This window comes from Triplophysa rosa, linkage group LG11 (assembly GCF_024868665.1).
Source record: "Triplophysa rosa linkage group LG11, Trosa_1v2, whole genome shotgun sequence".
Lineage (NCBI taxonomy): Eukaryota > Metazoa > Chordata > Actinopteri > Cypriniformes > Nemacheilidae > Triplophysa > Triplophysa rosa.
In genome coordinates, this window is record NC_079900.1 from 12,678,054 (window position 1) to 12,690,845 (window position 12,792).

The window sequence follows — 12,792 nt, forward strand, 5'->3', positions numbered from 1 at the left end:
CACTTCTTGACCCTTTGGGTCATAGAGGGATGTTTAAAACCCTCACTAAGGAGAGAGAGAGAGAGAGAGAGAGAGAGGATAAGTGTATTGATTAAACCAACACCCAGCCTCTTGGGAAGTAATCTGAAACGTTACTGCATAGATGAAACAAACTTGAAAGAAGAATTCATGTGTGGATGAGCAAAATATTATCTCTTACGTATTTTTTATAGATGCGCAGTATTGCTGTTTAAATTGTGCTAGATGTTTTTTATGATGCACTGTTGATAGCTGTAGGTACATGTATTTCGTGGATGTAATATACTGAAAAACCATGACAGCAGTTTTGAGCAGTGGGACAGTTTTTACAATAACAATCTGTGCGGCGTTTCTCAGCGTTGTGAGTGCGCGACCTGCGCGACTGCAAGATCAATACGCACAAGGAGTGGTAAGAATATTTCAAATCTCTACATAAAATAAAAAAACATAACCCAATTCTACATATATAATTCGAAAACATTATTAGTATTCCTGCTAAAAGGTTATGGCCTACTTCATATACAGCGTTGCAATTGTCCCCATAAAGATATATAAATTGTTTTACTTTTTTTGGTCCCCATTTAAATTGTAAAAATGTTGTAAGTCGGTAGTACCTCTTTATTGTAATGTAAAAACCATAATGTCTATGGAAGGTCCCCATGACACATACGTTCATGTTTGTAGGACTGGTTGATTCGATATGGGTATTTGCCATCTCCAGAATCTATTATTGGTCAACTTCAGACCAAGAAGATCATTGAAGAGTCTCTTCGTAAAATGCAGCATTTCGCTGGTATTGAACAGACTGGGAAATTGGGTAACATATTTTTTTTCAGGCTCATACTTTTAACCCTGTTTCAGATCAAAAACAGTATGCACATCATGGCATTTCTGCATCTGCTGTTAGCTGATTCCACTTTTGTTGAACTTTAGATCAACCCACTCTAGAGTTGATGGCCAGACCTCGATGCTCTCTCCCAGACTTCATCAGCTCTGAAGAACTGGTAAAAGAAAAGACTGAAAGAGTCTTTTCAAGAGATGGAGGAAACATGGGGAGATACACTCTGACAGGACTGAGCTGGGATAAGACTGACATCACATGGAGGTGTTGTTATATTTAATATATAAGTTGTTTGATGAAGGTTTGATCAAACCACACAAAGAAATATCCATAAGTGTTGAAAGCATTATTACTCTGGGCATTTTTGGTAAATACTATTAATAGTGCATGTATTAAAAATATAATAGTGTATTAAAAGCTTTACTATGAAAATCTATTGCTGTACACAGAATAATTGCTGGCCACATACCCAGATAGTATTTCTATAACCAAATTTCAATGAATGTCAATTAATTTTTGACAATAAAAAAGTAAATAGACACTAAAATTTTATTTATTATTAAATAAAAATGTAATGTTCTCCAGAATATTCATGACCAACAATTCCACATCTCTTGCTTATTTTCCTCAGCGTGCACAATTTTCCTTCCTCGTCCATGTCTCCTACTCTACACCCAAGACTGGTGAGGCTCATTTTGAGCTATGCCCTCAAGGTATGGAGTGATGTCACACCTTTGCGTTTCCACAGATTCGACCCCTCTTCATATGGCCCATCACCACAGATAGACATCAACATTACCTTTGCCACTGGCTACCATGAGGATGGATATGCTTTCGATGGTAAAGGTGGCACGCTAGCACATGCATTTTTCCCAGGAAAGGGAGACCTTGCAGGTGACACGCACTTTGATGATGGAGAGAGTTGGAGCTATGGCGGTAAATAAAATCCATGATATATGTATTTTCCCACGTCATTACAAAGCGAAACACAGTTAGAAAGAGTTTCCAAACATTATCTTTTCCTACAGAATGGAGCAGCAACTCGGATTTATTTACAGTTGCTGTACATGAGTTTGGTCATGCATTAGGTCTAATGCACTCGTCCTCCAATGTCTCCATTATGAAGCCTTATTACTATGGTCCCGTGGGGGACATGCGTAGCTATACATTATCCTCTGATGACATACTGGGAATACAGGCCCTCTATGGTACTTCCTAAATCTTGTGTACTTTATAAATCAGAATGCCTATTTTTATCAAATAAACATGCCTAATGTATGATGCTGGCTCCTTTTTGTCTGCCATACAGGAAAAGGACAGGATTATATTCCTTCTCCGTCTGTTGCTACACATACAACCAATATGCCTCACTTCCCAATCTCTCCTCTTCCACATCCCACTCATCAGTAAGTAACATTATGATCATTTTTAGAGTTCTCTACATGTTTCTAACACTTTTGTTTTTTACCAGCTTTCCCACATCCACCGATCGATGTCAGGGAGGTTATGATGCTATTGGTAACATTAGAGCGGAGGTTTTCTTCTTTAGAGGTATGGCAGGGATTTCAGGCAAAATATATATATATATGTATTATTTATGCACCAACAATACCTTCAAAAAAGTTCAAACATAAAAGTGAAAGAAAATCTACAACTGCTCTCGTATTGTTTTTTTCCAACCTCTTCCTCATCCACCCACACTATCAGGTCAACACTTTTGGAGGGTGCATCAATCAGGGTCACTAATGTCCATGAATCCAGCTCTGATCCACAACTTCTGGATCGGTTTGCCTCCAGAAATGAACCATGTTGATGCAGTATATGAGAGAAGAGATGGATATATTGTGTTCTTTGTTGGTAAGAGGAAAAAAGAAAAGAGAGAGCATATAGGCACGTCATTATTTGCTGATGTTTAAAGTAGGGGGCTCCTTTATTTTTTCTTTCTTTCAGGTAATAAGTACTGGTTATTTAAAAACACAGTATCCCTACCTGGGTACCCACGACCACTTGCAGATTGGGGTTTATACACTTCTTCTGGAGAGGTTCCGGAGAGAGTTGAGGCAGTATTTGTGTGGCCACACAATGGGAAAACCTACCTGTTTAGTGGTGGGGAGTACTGGAGGTTTGATGAAACAGGAACAGAGAGGAAACTTGAGGAAGGGTACCCTAAATCAGCCTCTGTCTGGGGAATGCCTTCCCACCCTGATGATATTGTTGGATTTTTAGATGGTAAGAGGTGTTATTTATAAAAATATGTTTTTATGTCTTTTTTAATCTCAAAACCAACTGAATAAGTTGTATCCAAATGTCCCACAGGTAATACATACTTCTTTAAAGACACAAATTACTGGATAATAAAAAGAGGAGGACTGGACCAGGAATCTGCTTCCCCAAAGTCCATTGCTGCTGACTGGATGAAATGTGATGTCATTTCGGCTCACACACCTGAGACACCCAGAGAAGATGAAAATTGTTGTTGTGCTCACAACACAGCGGCTATAAATCATGCTTTTTCAACTGTTTTACATTCGATAATCATGATTTTTATTTTGCTTCATTTATTGTGCTGATTACAGTACTTTCCTAATAAAATCAGTTTTGGTGATGTCGATTTCTAAGTTTGATGTAGGGAAAATGTTATAGTAGACTTGTTTTTTTTAATAAATTAAATAAATGGTATACTTTCAAACAAAAGCGTTGTTTGTTTTTAAATTCAGACTTTCAACAAATTCAGACTTTAAATTCAGACTCAAACAAATAATTGAAAAACTGCACAAATCTGAGTTTCCAAGGACTTGTGGGAACTGTAGTCTCCACAAGTCATTCCCCGAACATTATCGCGAGACGGTCGCGATGACGTCACCTTGAGCGATACTGTTCATTCTAGCCAACGTTGCGCACATCGTTTTGTTTTACAGAAGTTGTTTGACATAGAACCTGTGAATTTCGGTTTGGTTTGCTGTAGGTGCCCGGTCTTTGGCCTGTGAAGGTTCTCCTTTTGTTTTCGCCCTCAGCGGGAATCACCGAGGTACGTAACACACACGTTTCAGCAGCAGAATGACTGGTTAGCATGCTGCATGCGCTGTGAAATGACTTGTTAGCATCCAGGATAAAATCAGCGCACTTAAACGAGCTAAAATGTTGCTACGCAGATGGACACTTTTCCTAATATAGCGTTGGTCAGGCCAGGGCTGTGTTTAGTTAACTCTTAAATGAATTAGAATCAACAGACAATAGTATTGAAGTAGCATTAGCAGGAAGGAAGGCCTTAGCCTGTTACTGATTTGAGTCTTCAAAATTTAGTGAACTGCTTACCGCGTACAATACACCTCCGGCACGTATTGGACAACATTAGGGCCGTTTGTTAAACTTGGCAGTTCGTTGGCCAGTTAACGTTAGTTGATGTGATTCATGCTTGAGTGCGGAAGGTAACGTTAAACGTCTGGGTTGATTTTTGAGTAATTGTTTACTGAGAATCTCTATTTTAGCAACAGATCATATTTGGTCTTTGTCAATGGATATTGTCCATTATTTTAGTCGTAAAATAAAAAAAATAATAAAAAGTATGTGAGTTGTGAGTAAAGTGCTTCTTATGTTATTTTTACCCACCTAGAGCAGAAATGTATAATGGTATCGGACTCACCACGCCGCGAGGCAGTGGCACTAATGGCTACGTTCAGAAGAACCTGTCCAGCATACGCGTGAAGCGGAACAGAGATGAGCGCGGAGGAGAGAGGGATGAGAAGGATAGAGAGAGACTGGAGAGCCAGCTGAACAGACAACCTAACGCTGAAATCCTGGAGCACCAGAAGAAGAGGCAGCTGGAGGTGAAATGTGCTGAGCTGCAGGACATGATGGAGGAGCAGGGGTAAGAAGAGAGAATATACGACAAATTCTCTTTAGATCTGCTGAGTGTTAATGGACTGCATGCATAGCACTAACTATGCATGCAGTCCAGGTCTTTTTCTGTTTATTCTATTATAAGAGAGACATTTCTATTCTGTGTGGCAGGTACTCAGCAGAGGAGATTGAGGAGAAGGTCAACACCTTTCGTATGATGTTGCAAGAAAAACAAGAACCTCAGCCTCCTTCAACAGAGAGGCCTGCGTGAGTGCTGCTGATGTGCATTCAAAGTTTAAGTAGACATTCAGTTTTGCCATGATGCCACTTAAATGTTTTTTTATGCTCCTTCCATTCTTAAACAGTGTAACTGAAACTCATGCTCTTGCGGCTGCTAACCAGCAAAAGAATGACCGTTTGAGAGAGGCATTCGGCATCAGCTCTGACTATGTCGACGGCTCGTCCTTTCATCCTGAACGGAAGGAGCGAGAGAAAGAGAAGAGGGAGCAGGAGAGACTGGAAAGAGAGAAGCAACATGAGAGACTGGAAAGAGAGAAGCAACAGCAGCAGAAATACAAGTGAGTCGATGGACAGATAAGTTAGCAAGGACGTTTAAGGACATTGGCATTAGATGGTGTGCTGTTGGAGACTTCAGCCTTTTTTTTATAGAATTTTGTGTTGCACAGGCCTGTGTTGCATTTATGTATTTTTATTTGCCTTATGCATTTTTGTCCTGTGTAAACTTAGCTAAAGCCAGCACTATGGCTTAGTTATATTTTAATTTTTCATTAATTTTTTTAAAGGTATTTGAGTGGCTTTTATAAAAATGCCTTGGAAAAAACATTACTGGTTTGCATATTGAGACAAAACAATTAATTTTGTCATCTTTTGTTGTTGTTTTTCAGTTACTTGTTGTTAATTTCATTTTTATTAAAATATGCTTATTTCTTACATTACTGACAACACAGTAATGTGTTGTTGGAAAATAAAGCTTGCACTGGGATCCTAATAAATCTTCATTATTTCTCAGGATGATTGAGTCTGATGACTCAAATTCATCTCCTGATCAAAAAAAGAGCCGGAAGAAAAAAAGAAAGAAAAACAAAAGTAGAGAAAGGTAAACTTTAGTATAACTTTTTTTTTTAATGTATTTTTTTGTTATTGGTTTAAAGTGCAGAATATTACTATACACATTTTTCCGCTTATATAGCTCTGAAAGCCCCTCACCATCCCCTCAACGGGAGAAGAAAAAAGACAAAAAGAAGAAAAAGAAAAGGTTTCATTTAATATTTTCCTTTTACTTTTGTAAAACAATTGTGGTTTGACTCTGTAATCAAAGAGAAATGAAGGTAAAACTAAGATGCCTAACTACACTTTAGGATGTCTGCTGTTAAAGTGTCCATGAAAACATGACTTATCTAGTATATAATGCTTTATTAAAATGCTTCTCAAAAGAAAAAATATGTATTCATTTGTGCATGATCTTTGGACAAAAAGTGTACATAGTGTTCGCCAACATGTGTGCTATATTTGTCTGATATACATTAAAGACTGTTTGATAAAAAAATGTAATACATTTCACACACCATTTAGAAAGTGTGACAAAAATTGTGCATGGTTTGCAAGATGCTGAGGCAACACAGCTTATTCTTTTCTAGATATTTATTTCAGATATTCAAAGATATAACCACTATAAAAGATTAGTTTGAATGTCTTTTTAAACAGCTGAATTAACAAGTATACGTTTTATTTTAGGGAGGAGTCAGCGAAGAGTGACACTGAGAGGTACGTTTTTCCTCCTCTTGTGACAGCAATGTGTGTGGCTGTGTGGTTATATATATAAAAATGTTATCATTTCTGTCTCATAACAGTTCATCAGATGACAAAGAAGCATCCAGGAGAAAGAGGAAAAGGAGTGAAAATGAGACTCCTCCCAGTAAGAGCCAAAAGCGTCAGAGTAGATCCTCCAGCCCGGCTTGCAGGTATCGGGGAACACACATATTTCACTGACACACATGAAAGGGGCTTTTTCTTATGTTAGTTCAGCTTTTTGAAAACCCTGGACACTGGACCACACGTGGTGCATCCATAATATGCATGCTTTTTATTTTTTTAGTCAGTCCCCTCAGAGACGGAAACAGCAGAATAAATCTGACCCGCGTGCTGAAGAGAAAAGGAAAGGTAGATCCCCTGACAGAAGGCAGTGTGGCCACAGTGAGGAAATTCCAAAAAGGATGGAAATCCGTGAGGTAATGCGTTTACCTAAGCTGTCTCAGCTGTAAATCTGTCACATCCAAACTGTATTTGTGTTAAAGGGGTCATATGATACGGCTAAAACGAATGTTATCGTTTGTTTTAGATGTAATGCAATGTGTTTACCAGATTTAAGGTTAAAAAAAGCAGTTTTTCCACATACCGTGCATGTTTGTATCTCCTCTTTGCCCCGCCTCTCTGAAACGTGCAGATTTTTAACAAAGCTCATCGCTCTGAAAAGCGAGGTGTGCTATGATTAGCCAGTTAACCGTTGCGTAGTTATTGGTCGAATACTGCAAGTGTGTGATGGAAATGTAAAGTCCCGTTCAGATTGCCCGCGAATATTCGGTGTGAATGCTCGTCGCGATAACGTTCTAGAACAAAAACAATAGATTCTTATGAAGCCTTTCATATAGACCGCGAATATCCGCATGTCGAAAAAGCGAAGTTTTTTTTTTCGTCTACTGCGACGAATCTTTCCCCATTCGCAAAGCGAAGAAACGGACTGTCTAATAAGAATCGAGCATTTTACACACGCGCCTAAAGCCACTGAGGGCACGCGGGGGCGCTAAAGGCTCAGAAAGCTGTTGTGAGAGAATGGATGTCGAGATGTTACTGTCGTTGGTGTCAGAACAGACAGAACTTTTTGAAAAAAGTCACAGCGACTACAAAAACCAGGACAAAAAAGAACTTCTGTGGCATAATTTGAGGTGGCATTCAAATATAAAAGTATAAACTGATATATATATATAATCTTTCATATGAATACAATTCACATGTTATGTTGTAGTATGGGATATTACAAATATATTGGCGGTACCAGTAAAAGTCAGTTTTGCTTGTAGGTAGAAAGCACAGGCACATGTAAACAAACATCAATTCAATTCAATTCAATTTTATTTATATAGCGCTTTTCACAATGTGCATTGTTCCAAAGCAGCTTTACAGGAGCAAATAAGAAAAACACAGAAAGGTAAAACACAGCACAGTGCATGGTGTTTATAGACCAAGCAAGATCATTATAATAAATAATATCTAATAAATAAATGAATAAATAAATAAATAAATGCAGTCTCCCGGTGAGCAAGCCAACACTGCACTGCTCTGCAAGCCAAGTCAAGTGTACACATATTTTACAACTGTTTAAATAGTACAGCTGCAATGCAAATGCCGTTTGGTAACTAATTAACCCCCAGACCATCGTCCTGAAGTAACGATGAAAACGATCGTGGTACAGCTTTAACTCCTGGATAAATCTATTAAACTCAAAGTGCCCTTCTCAAGAAAATGGTGAACCCAATATCGTCTTTTTCTCTTCCTTTGCTCATTCAGGCAAAAAACAAACTCATCTTCGCTGCTGCTGGAGAAATCCATTTCTTGTTCTGCTGTTGTAAGTAGGTAAAGCAAACCGTACTAGTAGCCTGTATTGCTACGCTTTAAGCTTTTCTTCTTCTCAGCAGCTGAAGCCTAAATAGCGGTTAAGCGCCACCTAATGTTTTGGCGTGAAATGTATTCTCCATCAGCGCCATCTAACGTGCGGGCGTCAAATAGAAGCGAACATTCGTTTCGTCGTTGATATGAAAACTTGGTTTGTCGGGTATTCGTTTTGCTTTTTCGCATCTCCCGCAATCTGAATGGACCTTAACGCCTCTTACCATATTTGGAACATCAGGTTCCAAAGCAATTGTACTGACAGGTACGCCCACCTTACTTGCGTATACATTTGGGCGGTCTTAGTCAAATCATACCACGAACTGATGTGGATTTGTGGGGGTGTGGTTAAACGAGGCGTTTCAGGCCGGTCTGGGTCAGTATTTGCTTTTAGATAGAATGCTTCTTTTGTTCCGACACTTTAATTTTTGCAATTTTACGTGTCTAATACATGCATGGGCATATAACACACCAAAGACACAGAAAAACATGTGTTCGCACCATATGACCCCTTTAAAGCTTATGAATTCTTTGTCTGCTCCAACCTTAGAGGTCACCAAGACGCTCAAGAACCCCTGAGCCCAACAGAAGAGACAAAGACCGAGAACGGCAGCAAGTACAAGAAAAGTCTCAGCAAAAACGACAGGACTCCTCATCTACATCTCCACCACGAAAGCAGCAGAGAGACAGAAGACAACGGAGTGTAGAGCTCGAGAAACCTCCTCCAATGAGACGACATGATTCCTCATCTCCGTCTCCACTGCGGAAACAGCAGCGGGACACAAGACAAAAGGGTGAGGAGAGAGAGAAACCCTCCCAAAGGAAAAGACACGACTCAGCATCTCCATCTCCTGAACAGCACAGAGACAGAAGGCAAAGAAATGTGGACGATAGAAAAAATGTCACAAGTCAAAAAAGACAAGAGTCATCCACATCCCGGTCTCCTTCTCCACAGAAGGACCGAACGAGAAGACACAGTGGAGAGAAGAGAGCAGCTTCTCTGAGGGTTCCTGCAGATAGTTTAAGAGGGAGACAGAGGAATAGTGATAGAGACACATCTAGTCGAAAGAGCGATCAAGGACAGGAAAGGCAAAGAACCCGATCTGGAGACTCCAGCTCTCCTGCCAAGCACTCGCCTTACTCTAACGGAAGACAAAAAGAGCGAGATCATGAACAGGAGAGAAGAAAGCAGGAGGAGATGAAGGAAGAAGCTAGTAGAAAAGGCAGAGAGAGTGACAGAGAGAAAGAGAGAAACCGTTATGGTGATGCCAGGATAGAGGAGATGTCCAGATCTGACAGGAAGTTCTCTAGCAATCAGTCAGAGGACCGACGAGGTGCCAGAGGAAGTGAGTCAGAGCGGGAGGTGCAGGAGAGAGAGAGAAAAGACAGGAGAATGGAGGAGGACAGGAGGCAGGTAAGAGCTCAGGAACTGAGTCCTTTGGATAGAGATCGAGACCAAAAGGAGAAACAGGTAGAAAAGCCTGGAAAGAAAGACAAAGCTAAAGCTGTTAGCAGTAGCAGCAGCAGCAGCAGCAGCAGCAGTAGTAGCAGCAGCAGCAGCAGCAGTGACAGCGACAGTGACAGCTCATCATCTTCCTCATCGTCGTCCTCATCTTCATCCTCTGATGATGAGAAAAAGAAAAGCTCAAAAGACAAGAGTAATGTTGCCAAATCAGTCCCTCATGCTGTCATTGCTCAAGCCATTGCACGCCGAGAAAAGGAGGCCAGAGAAAGTGATGAGAACAGGAAGCTGCAGAGCTCACCTCCTGAACCTAAGAGAAAAAATGACGATGTGGATAAGAGAAAGAGGGACATGGAGAGAGAAAGGAGGCCACCTCCATCCACAGCAATTCAAAGGTTCAGTCAATCTGAAAAAGATAGGGATCGTGGGAAAGAGAGGTACACCCCTACCGAAAGCTCTAGCCCACCTCCTTCACCCCCTCAGAGAGGTAGAGGCAGGTTCTCGCCTTCAGAAGAGACATCTCAAATCAAAGAACCTGAGAGGCTCAGAGGGGGTGAGCGATACAGCCCATCGGACCTGGAACGAGAACCCTCACGCCCCTCATCTGGCAGAGGACGGGATCGACAGAGTGACCAGAAGAGAAAGGAAGTGTCACAGCTCAGGAACGCTGCATCTCGGCCCTCGCCGAAACGTACACCACCACGACAGTACCAGGATCCAGCACGCTCTCGTTCTCCCAGCCCAAGACGAGGCGCGAGGAGACCCTCACCACGCAACTCATCCTCTCCTCGACGGGACCGCAGCCGGGAACGCCTCAGAGCAAGAGAGAGGGACAGATTTAGGGAGCGTTCAAGGGAGAGAAGAACAAGGAGTAGCAGATCAAGGAGTCCACGTAGACAAAGTCCTTTCTTTAGGTTAGAAAAATTGCTTGTTTTTTTAGAACCCTTGAATCTCTCAAAAACATCTGTTTAATAAATGTTTCTCTTTACCCAGGTCTCGTCGTTCACCCTCTCCAGTACGTCGACGCAGAAGCAGCCGATCCTTGTCAAGAGAAAGGCAGAGAGAGCAGGAGAGGAGGAATCGAGACCGAGAAAGGCAACGCGAACAGGACAGAGAAAGAGAGAGAGAGCAGAGGACTAGAGCACCGCCCAAAGATCCCACTCCTCCACGCCGTTCTTCATCCTCTTCCAGTTCATCCTCGTCATCCTCACCCTCTCCTCAAAGACAAATGAAGGGGCCGAAGCCTACAGATGCAGATAAAGAGAGATCAAGGGAAAGTGACGAACGCGCAAGAAACACGCAACCAGAAAGAAACCCCAAACATCCACCCCTCTCCCCACCTCGAGAGAGCCGTCTCCCTTCCAATCAGTCAGTTCGTCGTTCTCCCTCCCGTGAACTTCCTGCCCGTACGAGGTCACCAACTGCCAACCAATCACAAAGCAGGAATCCACCAGGTGACAGATTGAAAGGCCAGTCTCCATCATCAATTAATGAGCGGCACCAGACTCAACAAACTGAGCAGTCAACGAGAGGAAAGAAAGCATTGAATGGGAAACCAGAAGAGCAGAAGAAAAGGAGAAGCAGCTCAAGTTCTTCGTCATCATCTTCCTCCTCATCCTCTTCGTCCTCGTCTTCATCATCCTCGTCATCATCAGACAGCTCTGACTCGGAAGAAGAAAAAGGGAAAGGGTAAATGCTATGATTTGATTAACTGTCTATCGTGCTGCATATACAGGTATATGATTACATTTGACTATGATCATGACTTCATAAGTCAAACTTTGACATCTAAAGCTTTCTTTTCAAATGACTTGGTTTTGGTCTTGCAGGGGTGATAAAACAATTAAAAATAAAGATTCTGGTAACACAACAAAAGGCAAAGCTGCTTCATCGTCGTCGTCCTCTTCAGAAAGTGAGCAAGAACAGAAAAAAAGGTCAAATAGTTTACCTGCCTATTAACTAGCATTTTTGTTTTTTTAAGCACATAAATCATGTAACGTCCATTTACATTCTCTGAAAGATTGTCTGATTTTTTTACATTCTACAGTCCGCCGCGTCCTAAGAGAGTGCCAGCAGATTCACTGAGAGACTCAAGGTCACTCAGTTATTCTCCTCCAGCAAGACAACAAAGACCTGCACAATCTTCACCCTCTCGACGGTCGGTTTAGATTCATTTAAATAAACAGCTATGTTTCATCTCTATTACGTCACTAATCTTGATTCTCTGTCTGCCTCTCTCTGTGCCTGATCAGGAATACAAGCAGGAAGTCCAGAAGCAGATCTCCAGACTATCAGCAGAGAAAATAGTTAACATCTTTTTGTTTTCTGGACTCGTTGTCTTGGCTTTGGAGGACTAGATTATCTCAGAATGGATAGGCTGAAAATGTGACCTGTTGCAGTGGTGACTGTTTCACCAGTACTAGGAGCAGAAGGTCTCTCAAATCCTGATTCTTTATAACTCATCCGGAAGGGGAGGATTATTTTTACTTTTATTCGTGTAATTAATGTGCAAGACCAGACATTGAACCTGAATTGACATATCACCGATAGCTCTGTGCAAACAGATGCTAGACAATTATTGTACACACACGCAAAACCACAAGTATGTCCAGTTTTTTTCTGTCTGCTACATTGGTCTGAATATAGGTAATTGTCTGTCATTTGGTGATCAGAATGGACAGTGTTTTGTTGCTATGTATGTGGACAGTGTCTGTTCCTTTTTGTTTCATTGTGGAAATAAACTCTGAATAATAAAATGGCAGTACAATATTTCATTCTTAACTTCTGTTTGTCCTAGTAAAGCTTTAGTTCGAAAAGCAAAATGACACCCAACTACTTGCACACAGAAATTATTCATACAAAAAATGGTACTGTATATCCCCACATTGTTTCCGCTTCAATACAACAATTTACACTTTGGTATTAGTTACCACTTACAAAATTAAGA

The 12,792-nt window shown here is 41.0% G+C and overlaps 2 protein-coding genes across 2 annotated transcripts; both read left to right on the plus strand.

Annotated features, from left to right (window-relative positions):
• The first annotated feature begins 99 nt into the window (after nucleotides 1-99).
• Nucleotides 100-3,542, plus strand: mmp25a (matrix metallopeptidase 25a). The gene is made up of 10 exons (XM_057346542.1): nucleotides 100-427; nucleotides 703-835; nucleotides 952-1,123; nucleotides 1,491-1,795; nucleotides 1,888-2,067; nucleotides 2,169-2,265; nucleotides 2,331-2,410; nucleotides 2,567-2,716; nucleotides 2,810-3,088; nucleotides 3,176-3,542. Exons 1-10 carry the CDS (start codon nucleotides 314-316, stop codon nucleotides 3,427-3,429), a joined length of 1,764 nt encoding a protein of 587 aa, XP_057202525.1. The 5' UTR covers nucleotides 100-313; the 3' UTR covers nucleotides 3,430-3,542.
• A 156-nt stretch (nucleotides 3,543-3,698) lies between these two features.
• Nucleotides 3,699-12,614, plus strand: srrm2 (serine/arginine repetitive matrix 2). The gene is made up of 14 exons (XM_057346629.1): nucleotides 3,699-3,887; nucleotides 4,473-4,727; nucleotides 4,871-4,966; nucleotides 5,065-5,277; nucleotides 5,730-5,816; nucleotides 5,910-5,975; nucleotides 6,455-6,484; nucleotides 6,571-6,681; nucleotides 6,816-6,948; nucleotides 8,934-10,759; nucleotides 10,839-11,534; nucleotides 11,675-11,779; nucleotides 11,893-12,003; nucleotides 12,098-12,614. Exons 2-14 carry the CDS (start codon nucleotides 4,480-4,482, stop codon nucleotides 12,150-12,152), a joined length of 3,777 nt encoding a protein of 1,258 aa, XP_057202612.1. The 5' UTR covers nucleotides 3,699-3,887; nucleotides 4,473-4,479; the 3' UTR covers nucleotides 12,153-12,614.
• Nucleotides 12,615-12,792: the final 178 nt, after the last annotated feature.